The 15,132-nt window shown below is 42.8% G+C and overlaps 1 protein-coding gene across 1 annotated transcript in view; it reads right to left on the reverse strand.

The window, feature by feature from the left end:
• Positions 1-248: 248 nt before the first annotated feature.
• Positions 249-15,132, reverse strand: part of SPDYC (speedy/RINGO cell cycle regulator family member C) — a 47,246-nt gene continuing 32,362 nt past the window's right edge. The window contains exons 5-7 of the mRNA XM_068260128.1: positions 10,833-11,004; positions 3,347-3,641; positions 249-556 (exon numbers count right to left, since the gene is read on the reverse strand). Coding sequence (XP_068116229.1) covers positions 516-556; positions 3,347-3,641; positions 10,833-11,004 — 508 coding nt within the window. The 3' untranslated portion in view covers positions 249-515. The remainder of the gene's footprint in view (positions 557-3,346; positions 3,642-10,832; positions 11,005-15,132) is intronic.

Consider the following 15,132-nt stretch of genomic DNA (forward strand, 5'->3'; position numbering starts at 1 on the left):
AATCATTGAATATGCAGTGCAGTTTAAACCAAATTCGTGGCCTAATAGTGCCCTTTCAATTTCCCACACCCCAGAAGTGACAGCGCAGAAAGATGGCTGAAGGCAGGATGTGGGAGATGGAGCAAGCGACCAATCAGTGGGTCCTGCAATACTTGTTCCACCTCAGCATGGAGGCTTTACAGAGCAACCACCATAAGGACATTTGTGACATTTGTAACTAGTGCAAAATAACAGATTTTGCGCTCAAGTTTTAAATCTGTGAATATGGAGTATTTTGCAATCCCATCCAGTAGCAGATACAAACAAACACCCTTGGTGGGTGATTTTTATTAGTGGCCAACCCTTATAATAACTTAAAGTCTTAATCTAACCAAGGCCGTACAGTTCCAAACTTAATTTATTTGAGGGTTAGTTTAAACAAACAAAAACAGACAAGACAGCCAGAGTCCAAGAAACGTGCTGAAGAGTTTGTTTAAGGAGATAGTCATTTACAGTAGATTTAGTGCACCGCTCAGTCAAGGCCCATCCCAGCAGGCTCCAGTTCGACAAGTGGGTCCTACAGGAAAAAAAAAAGTTAGAAATAAATGTGGATGTTGAAACGTATCTGCATGTTTGTTCAGGGTCTATGGCTAAAGGGCATTTGAGGCAGAGGATCAGCAGGGCAGCCAGGCAACTGGTATTGCTTAAATATGGGCTTCTCAAATAAATTCAGACAGCCACTATCACATCCATGAACAAGCAAGACTGCACAGTGCAGGTGCAAAACAGTCCACATCTGTGGAGTAGCATGAAACCACTTGTGTGTAAGAGCGGCTCTGCAGGTCATCACCAGTGTGACCGTTGACAAATGAAAGCACAGCCAAAGATAAAGAGGGTTCCAGCTAGCAGCAGAGGTGTTGGGAGGATTGGTGAAGCCTCTGTAGGATCCAGAGTCTTCCCTTTTCCGATGTGTAAAAAAAAAATAAAAAAATAAAATAAAGTTTGCTTTAACCACTTCCCAACTGAGGGGTTTTACCCCTTGACCACCAGAGCAATTTTCACCTTTCAGCGCTCCTTCCATTCATTCGTCTATAACTTTATCATTACTTATCACAATGAAATGAACTAGAACTTGTTTTTTTCGCCACCAATTAGGCTTTCTTTAGGTGGGACATTATGCCAAGAATTTTTTTATTCTAATGGGAAAATAGGAAAAATGTGGGATTTTGTTTTATTATTATTTTTCAGTTTTCGGCCTTTATAGTTTTCAAATAATGCATGCTACTGTAATTAAAACCCATGAAATGTATTTGCCCATTTCTCCCGGTTATAAAACCGTTTAAATTATGTCCCTATCACAATGTTTGGCGCCAATATTTTAATTGGAAATAAAGGTGCATTTTTTCAGTTTTGCGTCCATCCCTAATTACAAGCCCATAGTTTATAAAGTAACAGTGTTATACCCTCTCGACAAATATTTTAAAAGTTCAGTCCCTAAGGTAACCATTTATGTATTTTTTTTTAATTGTAATTTTTTTTTAATTACAAAAAAAAAATTGGGGAGTGTGGGAGGTAAGGAGTTAATTTTTAGTGCAAAACTAATTTATTTGTATGTAAAAAATGCTTTAGGGTGTAGTTTTACTATTTGGCCACAAGATGGCAACAGTAACTTTTTGTTTAATGCAACCTGCAAGTGTCCTTCCGGATGCTTGCAGGAAGTACTAGGAGGCTGAGTTTTTTTTTCCTCACAATGATCGCGCTGCTTAGCGGAGAAGCAGCGGATCATTGCGGGGCTTAGATCACTGAACAGGAATGATTTTCCCGTTCGTTGATCTCCGGGCGAGTGGCCGGCTGCGTGTTTGCGAGCGGGAGTGCGCACTAGAGCGAGTGGGAGCGCGGGCAGCGGTGGGAGCGCGGAAAGTACTGATTTCTCCGACCCTGGGGGTGAAAGGATGGAAAAAGGGACGGAGAAATTCGTACGTGTGGGGGTAAAGTGGTTAAAAAGATCCAGTATGAAGAATCATTAAGCAACCTCAGCAGACATCTGTACTAGATTTTTTACCAAGATGGCCTCTACCAAGAGCTGTGTAGCATGTGTACAAGGCTTTAGAAAAGTGAATAAACCAGACTAGATCCAAGACAGCCAAACAGCAAGGTAGAGGGTAGTCAAAAAAAAAAAAAAAAAAAAAAAAAAAAAAAAAATCACAGGAGCCTATTAACAAGTGATGGCTAACCTGGCACTCCAGCTGTGACAAAACTACAAATCCCATCATGCCTCTGCCTCCCCGAGTTATGCTTAGAGCTGTCAGAGTATTGCAATGCTTCATGGGACTTGTAGTTCCACCACAGTTGGAGCGCCAAGGTTAGCCATCACTGCTATAGACAGATGTCCTGGCACCCTAAACTTCACCCTCCATTAACCTACAAACTCTCCAAACTGCACCGCAAGTGTGCTGGCTGGCCCAGCGTTCACTTCTCCCTTACTACCCTTGCTCATCATAGGTAGCTACAGGTGTCCCTTAATACTGAGAATACCTCTGGCTCCCTAATAAGTAGCTAGTGGTGCCTCCAGCTGAAGAGAGGTCTCGTCAGTGGAATGCTGAGACCTCATTACACTCCACTAGGGACTCTGCCTAGGGAAGGAGAGAGGGAGGCGCTAGGGGAGGGGAGTGAGCAGCCTTTCCATCATCAGGTGCCTATGGGCATGTGCCTACAGTGCCTTAAGGTAAATCCGGCCCTGGTTACAGATTGTTAAAGGCAATATCCATCACCACATCTCTAAACCTCTTGAGGTTTCTGCCTCAACCACTGCAAATATTAAAGCAAACCTGTAGGTGGTGTGAAAAACTAAAAAAAAAAAAAAAAGAGAACAGTTATCCAAGTAGTGGGAAGCCTATTGTTGGTCCAGAGGTCATTTTAGCCCTCATTTTAACCCCTTCCTTACCAGTAGTGTCTGGCCCTTTAAGGACTAGAGACTGCTGATAAAAACAAAACAGTTTACCAACATCACGCCGCACTCACCCGCCATTCGTGCCGATGTCCTGTCGCTGTAGCTCCTTGCTCTGCCATCCTTATGACTGCAGAGCTCTCAGAGCCTGCCATGAGCAAATTTCATTGGCTCCTGACCCGGTCATTGTGATTCTCATAGTAAAATATCAGCTCCTGACCGCCTCAGGAAGCTCTGCAGTCATACTGACAGCAGAGCGAGTTGAATGCAGAGGCAAGATCGGCGGTAGCCTGCGGGGGGGTCAGATTGAAATCTACTCCCTGTTTTGCATCGGTTATCTCTGCCAGGGTGTAGATTTCAATCAGCGCGGTTAGGAAGTGGTTAAGGAAAGTAGTTAAAGCTAAGACAAGATGGACTTACTGCTTATATAGGCAGGCTCTGGATCCAGAAGCATTTGAGGAGGCAGGATGAGTTGGTCCTGGGACCACCCTATATCTGGGAAGGAAACTACATCAGGCTCCGGAGAGGAGCTACCACTAGACACTCTGTCAGATTCATCAGTGCTGGATCTTCGGCACAGAGCACAGCTGGGTGGAGTCAAACCTGGCCCTCTAGGGTAGAAATCTTCATTTCTAAGATAGCTCCTGATAGCCTCACTGTGGTGGGCTGGACGATCACGAAGCCATGCCCAGTGACATGGGTCTTTAGACATAACCTGTAAATAAAAAAGCAACCTCAGCCAGTTACTAAAGTCATCCTTAGAAGTAACTAGGTTACAAATCTTTTATACTTTCCCACAAAATGTCGCCTTCTATCAAGGCCCAAGAACGCAATTATAAATTACTGTAAACCCATGCCTTGCACTCCTGAAATGGGGCTTCTATCCATCATTCCTGTCAGCTGCCAAAAAAATAAATAAATCCATATTTAGAGGTTTCCTCATCAGTGCTCACCTTCTTGACAGGCTACTCCTTCTCTAGTTGACTGTTTCTCAGTTCAACCACCTCAAAAGAATAGATGACTTCCTACTGACAGCTCAGAATAAAGGTGGCCACTAATGATACAGTAAGGAGGAAAGAGGCACCCAATGGGAATAAAATATACTAAAACCAATAAAATATAGTATGGAGGTGGCTTACCTCAACGCTGACACTTTCACACAAGATGAAATATTTATTAATACAAAAGCACTGGCAACGCGTTTCGTGGGTGCTTGCCCACTTCCTCAGGCCAAATAAAGTGCCACCGAGTTGGTGTTATAGATCTGCACCTATCTGAAGCGGTCAGTTGCCCCCTTGTGCAAACTACCTTTGAGTATTCTTGCTCTATTTTTGATACCATTTGGGCTCCCGGTGTCTGATTTTTTTTTCCTTCTAGTGTTTCACACTTTACCCTTCACCACTAATGATACAATTTGCCGAATGATGGTTTATGATCCATTCTTCATAAGAAGAATCAGAAATTATATCTTTTGGAACAACGAATGGACCAAAAAAAAAAAAACAAAAAAAAAAAAAACACAATCTGATCAGATTAATGAAAATCGATCCACTTCTCATATTCTCAGATTTTATTAACCTATGAGAAAAGTGGATCGATTTCATTAATCTGATTGGATAGGAGATTTTTGCCTAGCAGCGATTGCGATGCCGAATCGCTAGCAATGTTTAAATCGCCAAGTTTGCCTAATAACATAGGAATTGTGGTAGGCAATTTCATTTACATAAGCGCGATCGCGCCGCCGAGTGATTTTCGCCACGATTTTGCTACGCAGTGTATTGCATAGCAAAATCGCGATCGCAATCGCCGGGAAAATTTGGAACTTTGCTGAATCACAATCGCTAGCGTTTAGCACGAACGCTTGCGATTGCTAGTGGAAAAAGGCCCTTAATGGTCCCAAAAGATCATTTCCGATTGTTCATATGAAGAATAGTTTATAAACTATTGTTCGGCAAATTGTATCATTAGGGGGCCACCTTAAGTTTAATGGGTTTGTCCTGAGATGGGCGGTTTGGTTGAGTTCTGCGATTCTGACTCACTTCATAGGTTCCTGAATTAGCTTTGTGAAATAGTTTTTTTAAAGTTTAAGCATAACAGGAAATATTGAACAGGAAAATAAAGGACAGTCTCATAAGGGGTTCATGCGTAAAAAGCACATTGATCTATAAGTGACGTTAAAACTCATTACGGTGGTTATTAGTATGACGACAACAAGTAGAACGTTATAAAATGACAAAATGTGTTCCTCATTCTATCATTCCTTCTGATCTAAGTGACATTTTAGGTCTTGCAATCTAGAGGAATATTTAAAGGACATTATCCTCAACCTGAGTATTACGTTAAAATGCTATTATCTATAATCTGAAGACTCATTTGAGAGGAAGAGGAAAACAGAAATAAAAGGGAGGAATTATGTAAGAAGTAGAGAAGAAGAGAGGTGAGTAAGAAAGAAAGAAGCAGAAAGGAACAGTGCACCAACATCCCACAGACCCAACTTAGTCCGTTCTAAATCTTCTCATGGGTGTGGTAGGATGTCTGTTTAGGGATCATCATCAAGCAATTCTCTAGCCTTGTCGGATTCACAGAAGTCAACCCATACTGCCCATTTTGCCTCAAATGATTGAGCATTATCCTGAACATCAGTGTTTAAATCTTCCATCCGCATGAGGTTATTAACTTCTTTGAACAATTCAATCATTGAGGGAATGATATTCTATTTCCAATGTTGTGCAATAAGTAATCTTGCAGCTATCAGTAATTGGAGGAGTAATGGATTTTTTAATAGAAGAAGTTCTACCAGGCAGCAGGGTCAACAAGGCCGTAGCCACCGACAAGTCCAATGCTCTGCAGTATAACTCCTTAGAGATCAAAAACACTTTTGCCCAGATGGGTTGAATAAGAGCACTCCCACCAGCGATGTATAAGGGTTCCAGGAGCCTGGGAGCATCTCCAACAAGTCGGTGACGTATTTAAGTTATATTTGGCTATTTGGATTGGGGAACGATACAATCTGATGAAGATCTTATTTCTTTCCTGGTAAGCAGTGGAAACCGATGTCTTTTGGATTAATGAGAAGATTTTTTTTCCCCAGTTCTCTGCCATGATTGGTTAAAATGTTATCGCTGGAGGCACATACTAAGTAAGTGTAAAGTAAAGAAATCTTGTGAGGTGGAGAGTAGTGTTGATCAAACATCCAGATATTCGGGTTTGGTCGAACATGGTCGAGATATTCGTCATATTCGTGCCGAATCCTGAACATAATGGAAGTCAATAGGGACCCGAATAACCACAAAACGTGGCCAGAAAAGCCACAAAAAAAAAAAAAAAAAATGAGGGAAACTTCTGCAAAATGGCTTGGGCACACAGGATGGAAGAGGAGGTACAGGAGAGCAAGGCCACGCTTTGAGACAACCCAGGCCTGGCATGAGGACAAAATGCATGCGTAAAGCAATGCATTTCGTCGCCATGCAGTTATAAATGTAATAGAAATGAGATATTCCTGAAAATGGCACGCTAACCCAGCACAGATGTTCATGGTGCTTGGTCGGGGGGGTGTTGCAAAGTAATTTCCAATCCACGATTTAGCAATAAATTGTGTTTATTTTAGAGCCACAAGTGATCCCACCTGGCACTGAAATTACATTTTTTGGTTCAACACTAAGACAAAATTAATTGCAATAAAGTTTGGGGACAACTGATCCCATCTGCCACTGAAAGTACTGTCTTTTGGTGCAACACTGCTGCTGGTAGCGGTGAGTCAGAGGCCCTGTGGGTGCTGTCCGCGGTGAGGATAGGGCCCTGTGGCTGGCAATAGTGAGGCAGGGGCTCTGTGGGTGGCTGGGTGCTGCTGTCAGCAGTGAGGCAGAGGCTCTGTCCTATGTGGCTGCAGCAGTGCTGTGTGAGGCAGAGGCCCTGTGGGTGCTACTGTCAGCGGTGAGGCTGGGGGCCAGGGACCTGTGGCTGGAAGTGCGCTACGCTGACACTCCCTCCTACCTAACCAAAGCCAAACCCAAAAGCAAATGGAGTCGACAACGTGAGTTCGGGTATTTATAGTCCCGAACCACGTGCAGCTTCTACCCAGGTTTGTTCTGGAAGCGATAGATCTGTGAAACCAAACCAATTGGTTCCATGTTAAATAGAGGATCTGTGGACTAGCTGAGAATATGAGATAGAAGAGTGGCTTGGTAATAAGCTGTAATATCCGGAAGACCCATCACTCCCCCCCCCACTCCCCCCCCCCCCCCCCACCGTGGATTTAGGCCTTGTCAAAAGTTTAAACTTAGTTCTAAGTGGGCGATGATGCCAGACAAATTTTAAGATTAATGATTGGATTCTATTGAGGAATTCTGAGGTCAATATGATTGGAATTGCCTGTAAAGTATAGAGGATCCTAAAGAGAATATACATTTTTATAACATGGATTCTACCTATCCAAAATAGGTGTAGGGCATTCCACGAGTCAAGGTCCTTAGTGATCTTTTCAATTAATGGGGGGAAATTCAATAAGAGGTCTGAGAGGTCCCCTGATATGTATACTCCCAGGTATTTAATTTTGTTTAGCTGCCATTTAAAATGAAACAAATGTTGTAGGGAGGAGATGAGGGTTTCAGAAAGCGTAATATTTAGTATTTCGGTTTTACCTACATTAACCTTGAAGTTGCTGACGTTACCAAAGAGTTTGAATTCAGAAAGTAAGTTAGGGAGGGCTATATGTGGGTTGGATATGTACAGGTCATTTTCAAAAAATTAGCATATAGTGATAAAGCTCATTATTTTCTGTAATGTACTGATAAACATTAGACTTTCATATATTTTAGATTCATTACACACAACTGAAGTAGTTCAAGCCTTTTATTGTTTTAATATTGATGATTTTGGCATACAGCTCATGAAAACCCAAAATTCCTATCTCAAAAAATTAGCATATCATGAAAAGGTTCTCTAAACGAGCTATTAACCTAATCACCTGAATGAACTAATTAACTCTAAACACCTGCTAAAGATTCCTGAGGCTTTTAAAACCCAGCCTGGTTCATTACTCAAAACCGCAATCATGAGAAAGGCCTGGAACACACCAGAGGAGTTTTTCTGAGCGTTTTGAGTTTTTAAATCTGCTGCTAATGTTATCCTATGTGTCTGTGCACACTGGAGCAATGAGGTTTTGTAAAAAAAAAAAAAAAAAACCCATAGCATTACATTGGGAAGAGCTTTTAGAGGTTTCAAAAGCTCTTCCCAATGTAATGCTATGGGGTTTTTTACAAAACCTCATTGCTCCAGTGTGCACAGACACATAGGATAACATTAGCAGCAGATTTAAAAACTCAAAACGCTCAGAAAAACTCCTCTGGTGTGTTCCAGGCCTAAGACTGCCGACCTGAAGGCCATCATTGACACCTTCAAGCAAGAGGGTAAGACACAGAATGAAATTTCTGAACGAATAGGTTGTTCCCAGAGTGCTGTATCAAGGCACCTCAGTGGGAAATCTGTGGGAAGGAAAATGTGTGGCAGAAAACGCTGCACAACGAGAAGAGGTGACCGGACCCTGAGGAAGATTGTGGAGAAGGACCCATTCCAGACCTTGGGGACCTGCGGAAGCAGTGGACTGAGTCTGGAGTACAAACATCCAGAGCCACCGTGTACAGGCGTGTGCAGGAAATGGACTACAGGTGCAGAAACCGCGGCAGAAGCGCCTGACCTGGGCTACAGAGAAGCAGCACTGGACTGTTGCTCAGTGGTCCAAAGTACTTTTTTTGGATGAAAGCAACTTTTGGCATGTCATTCGGAAATCAAGGTGCCAGAGTCTGGAGGGAGGAAGACTGGGGAGAGGGAAATGCCAAAATGCCTGAAGTCCAGTGTCACGTACCCACAGTCAGTGATGGTCTGGGGTGCCATGTCAGCTGCTGGTGTTGGTCCACTGTGTTTTATCAAGGGCAGGGTCAATACAGCTAACTATCAGGAGATTTGGGAGCACTTCATGCTTCCATCTGCTGAAAAGCTTTATGGAGATGAAGATTTCATTTTTTAGCATGACCTGGCACCTGCTCACAGTGCTAAAACCACTGGTATACTGTTTACTGACCATGGTATTACTGTGCTCAATTGGCCTGCCAACTTTCCTGACCTGAACCCCATAGAGAATCTGTGGGATATTGCAAAGAGAAAGTTGAGAGACACAAGACCCAACACTCTGGATGAGCTTAAGGCTGCTATCGAAGCATCCTGAGCCTCCATACCACCTGAGCAGTGCCACAGGCTTATTGCCTCCATGCCACGCCGCATTGAAGCAGTCATTTCTGCAAAATGATTCCCGACCAAGTATTGAGTTCATAACTGAACATAATTATTTGAAGGTTGACTTTTTGTTTTAAAAACACTTTTCTTCTATTGGTCGGATGAAATATGCAAATTTTTTGAGATAGGAATTTTGGGTTTTCATGAGCTGTATGCCAAAATCATCAATATTAAAAACAATAAAAGGCTTGAACTACTTCAGTTGTGTGTAATGAATCTAAAATATGAAAGTCTAATCAGTACAGTACAAAAAATAATGAGCTTTATCACAATATGCTAATTTTTTGAAAAGGACCTGTATAACAGAAGGTCATCTGCAAAAGGAGTTTGTACTGCCATGTACTGCCATGATTGCATATAAAGACTGCAAATATTGTGGATCTGATACCTTTAGAATCCAGGTGTAGGCCTGTCAGCATGGGAGGTGGGAGTGTGGGACAGATGTGGGCCTGGCGACGGCCGTTTCGAGTCCTCCTGGCCATTGGCAGAGGAACACGGCGTGACCAAGCGTCCAGGAGGACGCGAAACGGCTGTCGCCAGGCCCACATCTGTCCCACACTCCCAACTCCCATGCTGACAGGCCTACACCTGGATTCAAAAGGTATCATATCCACAATATTTGCAGTCTTTATATGCAATCATGGAATATACTATGCACAGAATCCACTTTGATGTTGAACACTGGGAATAAATATGTTAGCTTAAGACGGAAGATGCACGCTATCTGTTTCTTTTTATGCATAGTTCACGTTTCTTCCTTCATATCGTGGAGCGGAGCACACGTCTTGTATGAGCATTATATTTAGTGTACAGCCTGTCAGCAACAAATTGGCCACTTTGGGCACACCATACTCGCACAGAAGCTGGATGCAGTACACCCCTTAAAGCAGAAGTGCCACGCCATTCTGTTTCTTTTTCAATAAAGATAATCTATCCTACTAAAAGATTTATGTACAGGCGAAAAGAATGTATAATTCAGAGTTCCAGGATTCAGCGTTCTCCATACATCAACCACTCTGGAGAATTTTGATTTGATTTTATGCATGATGGTTTTGGACAGTTGGGGTTTTTCCTGAATTAACTTAACGTACATCTGCTTGATGATCCATACCCTATGCTGTGTCCCCACTCTTGGCGATGTGCATCCGTACTAACAGTTACACCCTGGATAACACATTTACTAAACTTTGTGCTGCTGTCCATCGAGATAGTCCCCTCTCACTTAGGTTCTGGTTTTGTGGGCCCAGGCCCCTTCTGTCTGCCTGGGACTCTGCCTACAATATTAAAGCTCTACCTATATGTCCCAATAGCCCTTAATCCCGCTTATATAAAACAGTTATGATTTATGCCGCCTTGAGGATTCATTGCTGCTTGCAGCTGACTCGTGACATTAACATTTTCTGATTTTTCATACGTGAGGATGTTCTAATGTTCTCACCCCACCTTCTCTTCCCCTCTTCCCTTCACACTCCTCCCATCCCCTAAAGTATGTGTCAATGGCTTCATGTGTTTAAGGTTTATTTATATGCTGTCATAGTCCCAATGTCAAATTGCACTTTTTTGAATAGTAGATGACTAATATTGGGGAGAGTCATTTTAATATTACTCAACTCACCTCCTCACAGCACCTCCTGCTCACAACAGCTCTGTATTTCATTCTTGCCCACAAGTGGTCCCGCAGTTGTATGAACTGGAGGTAGTTCTCGCGCCATGTGTCACCTAATGCCCAAGGAAATATCTCATACTTGTACTCCTCTTCATCCTCCTCCATATCATTTGCAAGATATCTTAGGAAAAACAATTATAAATATTTACCCAGCTTTGAGTTTTGGCCTGAAAATTCATAGGACTATATAAAAATGGCTTGGATAATTAAAACAAAAGTTTGCTTTCCTAAAACAGAAAGTATTTGCGATAATTCAGGTTGGAGTGAGCTTGAGATGTCTCCCAGTGCATCACTGCTGAATATATGCAAATTAACCATTGTACCCTTAGAAGCTAAACACACCTCCAGAACCGCTGGAATGCAATGATGTGTCAGCTTGTTAATTTGTACAGAGCCATAATAATCCAACATGCATACATTAAAACAAGTCTACTTTACTTTGTATAGCAGGAATTCAAATAGGTTGGGGGTTGGAGGATGAAACATCAACTAGAAAACCAGAAACTGATAGTAGCAATTCTTACATACAAAAATGACAGTTACAGCAGGGCTTTGTTACATGCAACCTCACATACCCAGTCGGCTACAAACTGAGAAATGCAATCCTCATGCATTGATTGCTTTTTTTTCATGGTGCTGTTTACTGTGATTAGGTTCCCTGGTCCATTGGCTGAAAAACACCCCAAAGCATAAGGTTACCACCACCATGTTTGACAGTGGCATCAGAGGCCCCCTAGTGGCCAGACTACTTAAAGCCTTCCAATGCATTTCAACCCACAGACTGTCCAACCTCTTGGACGCAATCGATGAGCTGAAACCACTGGAATTTGGCCGCAGACAGGCTAGAAGGGAGCTTGCGAGTTACAATAACAAACTACACACCATTTCAGGGTACAAAGCTGCCACCACCTCTGTAGGACAGAGGACCTACACTCACTGATTCTAAGACCTGTAAATAAAAACCGTTAGAAACACCCTAATCTGGCTATACGGACAGTAGTGACTCTTCAGAAAGCTAGGATTCGTTCTGTGTGGCTGAATAGTAAGTGTAGCTGAGAAAGTCTTTGCTCCGGGTCAGAGTACATACAAGATGGCTGCTAGCTACGTCTTCAGGCTAGCAGCAGGCTCTCATGACGGTGGTAAGGTGGAGGACTGGGAAGTAGCTCCAGTCAAGTCCTTTTGAATGACTCCTAGACTGCATTGGGTGTTTATCTTTTGGGCGGATCGTTTGAGTCCACAAAATATGACATTTTCATATTTCCTCTCACGCTCGTCACACACAAATAACAGTCGCAGATTCATAATCGCCAGAATAGGACAATTCTTAGAATATCAAACATGCTTACCTATAATGTCAAGTTCCTGAGAATTTTAATAACTTGGTTGTGGTGTACACCCACCCCTCAATAGTGGTATCAAAATGTTCAGCGAGACATCACAAACCAAACGATACAACTCCCATAATTATCCTAGGTACGGTATTCCTTAAACAAGCAAAAGGAGAGACAAGGCTCTGCAGTCTGCCAAACCAATTTGGATTGCCCCGTTAGTCACACAATCTGTGCCGTAATCTTCTATTTAAAATAATTTTTCAACACGTTGCAACTGAAAAAGTACCAAAAAGTAGGTGAGAAAGTACTATAAAAAATATTTTGAGTATTTTCTTCCTTGCTGGTGGTTTAAAATGCATTTTGACAATTTTGAAAATATCACCTAGGAGAAAAAACTCAGGAGAAAAGGTGAATTGCATATGGAACTAGAAGTCTTAGTCTACGGCCTTGCTTGGCCAAATGCTCATCCGGACAAAGGCCAAACGAGCTTTTGTGTGCCTTACCTGGAGAAGTGGCGTCCTCCTTGGTCTGCATCCATGGAACCCAGCAGTGTTCAGTGTCTGTTGGATTGTCTGCCTTGAGACATTGCCACCAGCAGAGCCCAGATTCACCAGGATGGCCTTGGTGGTGATCCTTGGATTCTTTTTCACCTCTCACTAGCCTCCTGGCCAGCACAGGTGTCACTTTTGGCTTTTAACCACATCCTCCAAAATTTTTCACAGTGAGGTACATCTTGTATTTTTTAATACTTTGCACTGTAGCCACTGGAACTTGAAAACATTTAGAAATGGCCTTGTGAGCAGCCACAGGTCCTCACTGAGCTCCTTTGTCTTAGCCATGACTGTCCACAAACCAACTGCAGAGTGCTGCAGTTTTTCACTTGCTGGTTGAATAAAAGTAACCAAGTCAAACATTTGCCAGGAGTATGAATAATTAAGGGCAGCACTGTAGGCTTCCTCACATCCTTCTGTCTCTTCATGTAATCCCAGACACAATGTTGAGATCAGGGCTCTGTGGGGGCCATACTATCACTTCTTCCCAGGGGCGTAACTAGAAATCACTGGGCCCCCTTGTGAACCTTTGGAGCCAACAGATGGCAATAATTTTTAGTTCTAGTTAAAGTCTTCATACACAATAACCATCCTCTCCTGCCACATTTTTTTTGTTTTGTGTTTAATACTTTTTCTATAAAATGTTTTGGGATTGTGGAACAAATCATCTGAGTTTCCATTAATTGTCATGGGGAAATTTTAAGCTGAATTCAAGGAAGGTGATTGACTGGGCCACTAGCAGCTGCAGCTCTCCCCCCTCCCCCCTTCCTTTCTCTGAAACAAAATTGCACTGCTTTGGCTGGGTGTTTGGAATTGCCTTGCTGAAAACATCCATCCTGGGTTTAACTTCAGCATCCTATTAGATGACAAATCATAAGCAAGTATGTCCCCATACATTTCTCCTTTCAAATTGTATAAAGTCTGCCACATATGCTAAAAAATAGCTTCATACCATGTTACCACTGCCAAACTTCATTGTTGGTATGAGGCTTTTGGATGTAATTGCACACATCAGAAATGACACCACAAATCACCCCAAAGAGTTCAATTTTGGTCTAGAGAGTAAATGAGAGCTTAGTCACAGGGTTCTTGGCCACCGACAAGATTCCCCCTTCAGTCTGGGCACCACTAGTTACTTAATACGGAGGCTACCTCTGGCTACCTAATGCTAAGGGCCACCTATAGCTACTTATGATGGGTAAGGAAGAAATGACAGCTGGGACAGCCAGCACACTTGCGGTGAGGTTCAGCTAGGGTTTGTGGGTTCCTGGAAGTCGAAGTTTAGGGTGCCAGGACATCTACCTATAGGAGGCGCCTGTGATGTAAATTCAGGCCTTTACTAAGCAATATACTCATTTGCTTGAAACAGCTTGTGTACGATGTCTCTCGCCATTTAACCTAATGGACTCATGAATTGGACATTATAGATTGCCAAACTCATGAGCAAACTCAGTATATCGCTTAATATATCTAGCAAGGTTGGCTCAGTTGAACTTTGGCTATCGGTTCAGTAACTATTCTTTTGCCATGTAATCTGCTGGATTGTCACTACTTACAAAATTGGATGAACACCAGCTGGCTGAGGCTGAACTCTGACAAACCAGAGGTGTTGGTGGTAGGTGGTCCACACATGGATAAAGTTCAAAACGCTCACCACCTCAAACTAGCAATTGGGGGAAGATACCGTACAGTATAAAGACTTTGTGCGAAACATTGGGGTGAACCTGGATGGATATCTAAAACTCATACAGCAGGTATCAACTATCGTCAAGTCTTCCTTCTTCCATCTAATATAGCGAAAATCAAACACCTTATCCCAGCTGAAGACCTACCTGCCCTGGTTCATGCATTTGTATCCTCCCACCTAGACTACTGCAACGCCTTGTTCATCAGATCTACAGATAAGGTTCTGCGCCCCTTACAGCTAGTACAGAATGCTGCAGCCAGACTCCTAGCCAATGCCCCCCACAGCTCACACATCACCCCAGTACTGCAAACGCTTCACTGGTTGCCAGTCAAATGGAGAATCAATTTTAAGATCTGCCTGCTGAAATTAAAGGCTCTAAACCATATGGGACCCAAATACATAGAGGATCTATTGGAATTTTATGCCCCTCCACGCACCCTCCGCTCTGCCAACAAGATAAAGCTGGTTATTCCCAGGATACACCTAACATTTGGTGCTCGGGCCTTTTCCTATGCAGACCCTACTCTATGGAACTCACTTCCACAATCAGTACGAGAGGCTCCTTCTCTGGACAGCTTTGAAAAAAAGGCTAAAATCTCTTTTCCCTAGCCCTTGAGACTGCATAATGCAGGGTCACAGCACTGAGTCCCCAGGGAGAAATGCGCTATAAAAATATTGTT

Source organism: Hyperolius riggenbachi, chromosome 11 (assembly GCF_040937935.1).
Source record: "Hyperolius riggenbachi isolate aHypRig1 chromosome 11, aHypRig1.pri, whole genome shotgun sequence".
NCBI lineage: Eukaryota > Metazoa > Chordata > Amphibia > Anura > Hyperoliidae > Hyperolius > Hyperolius riggenbachi.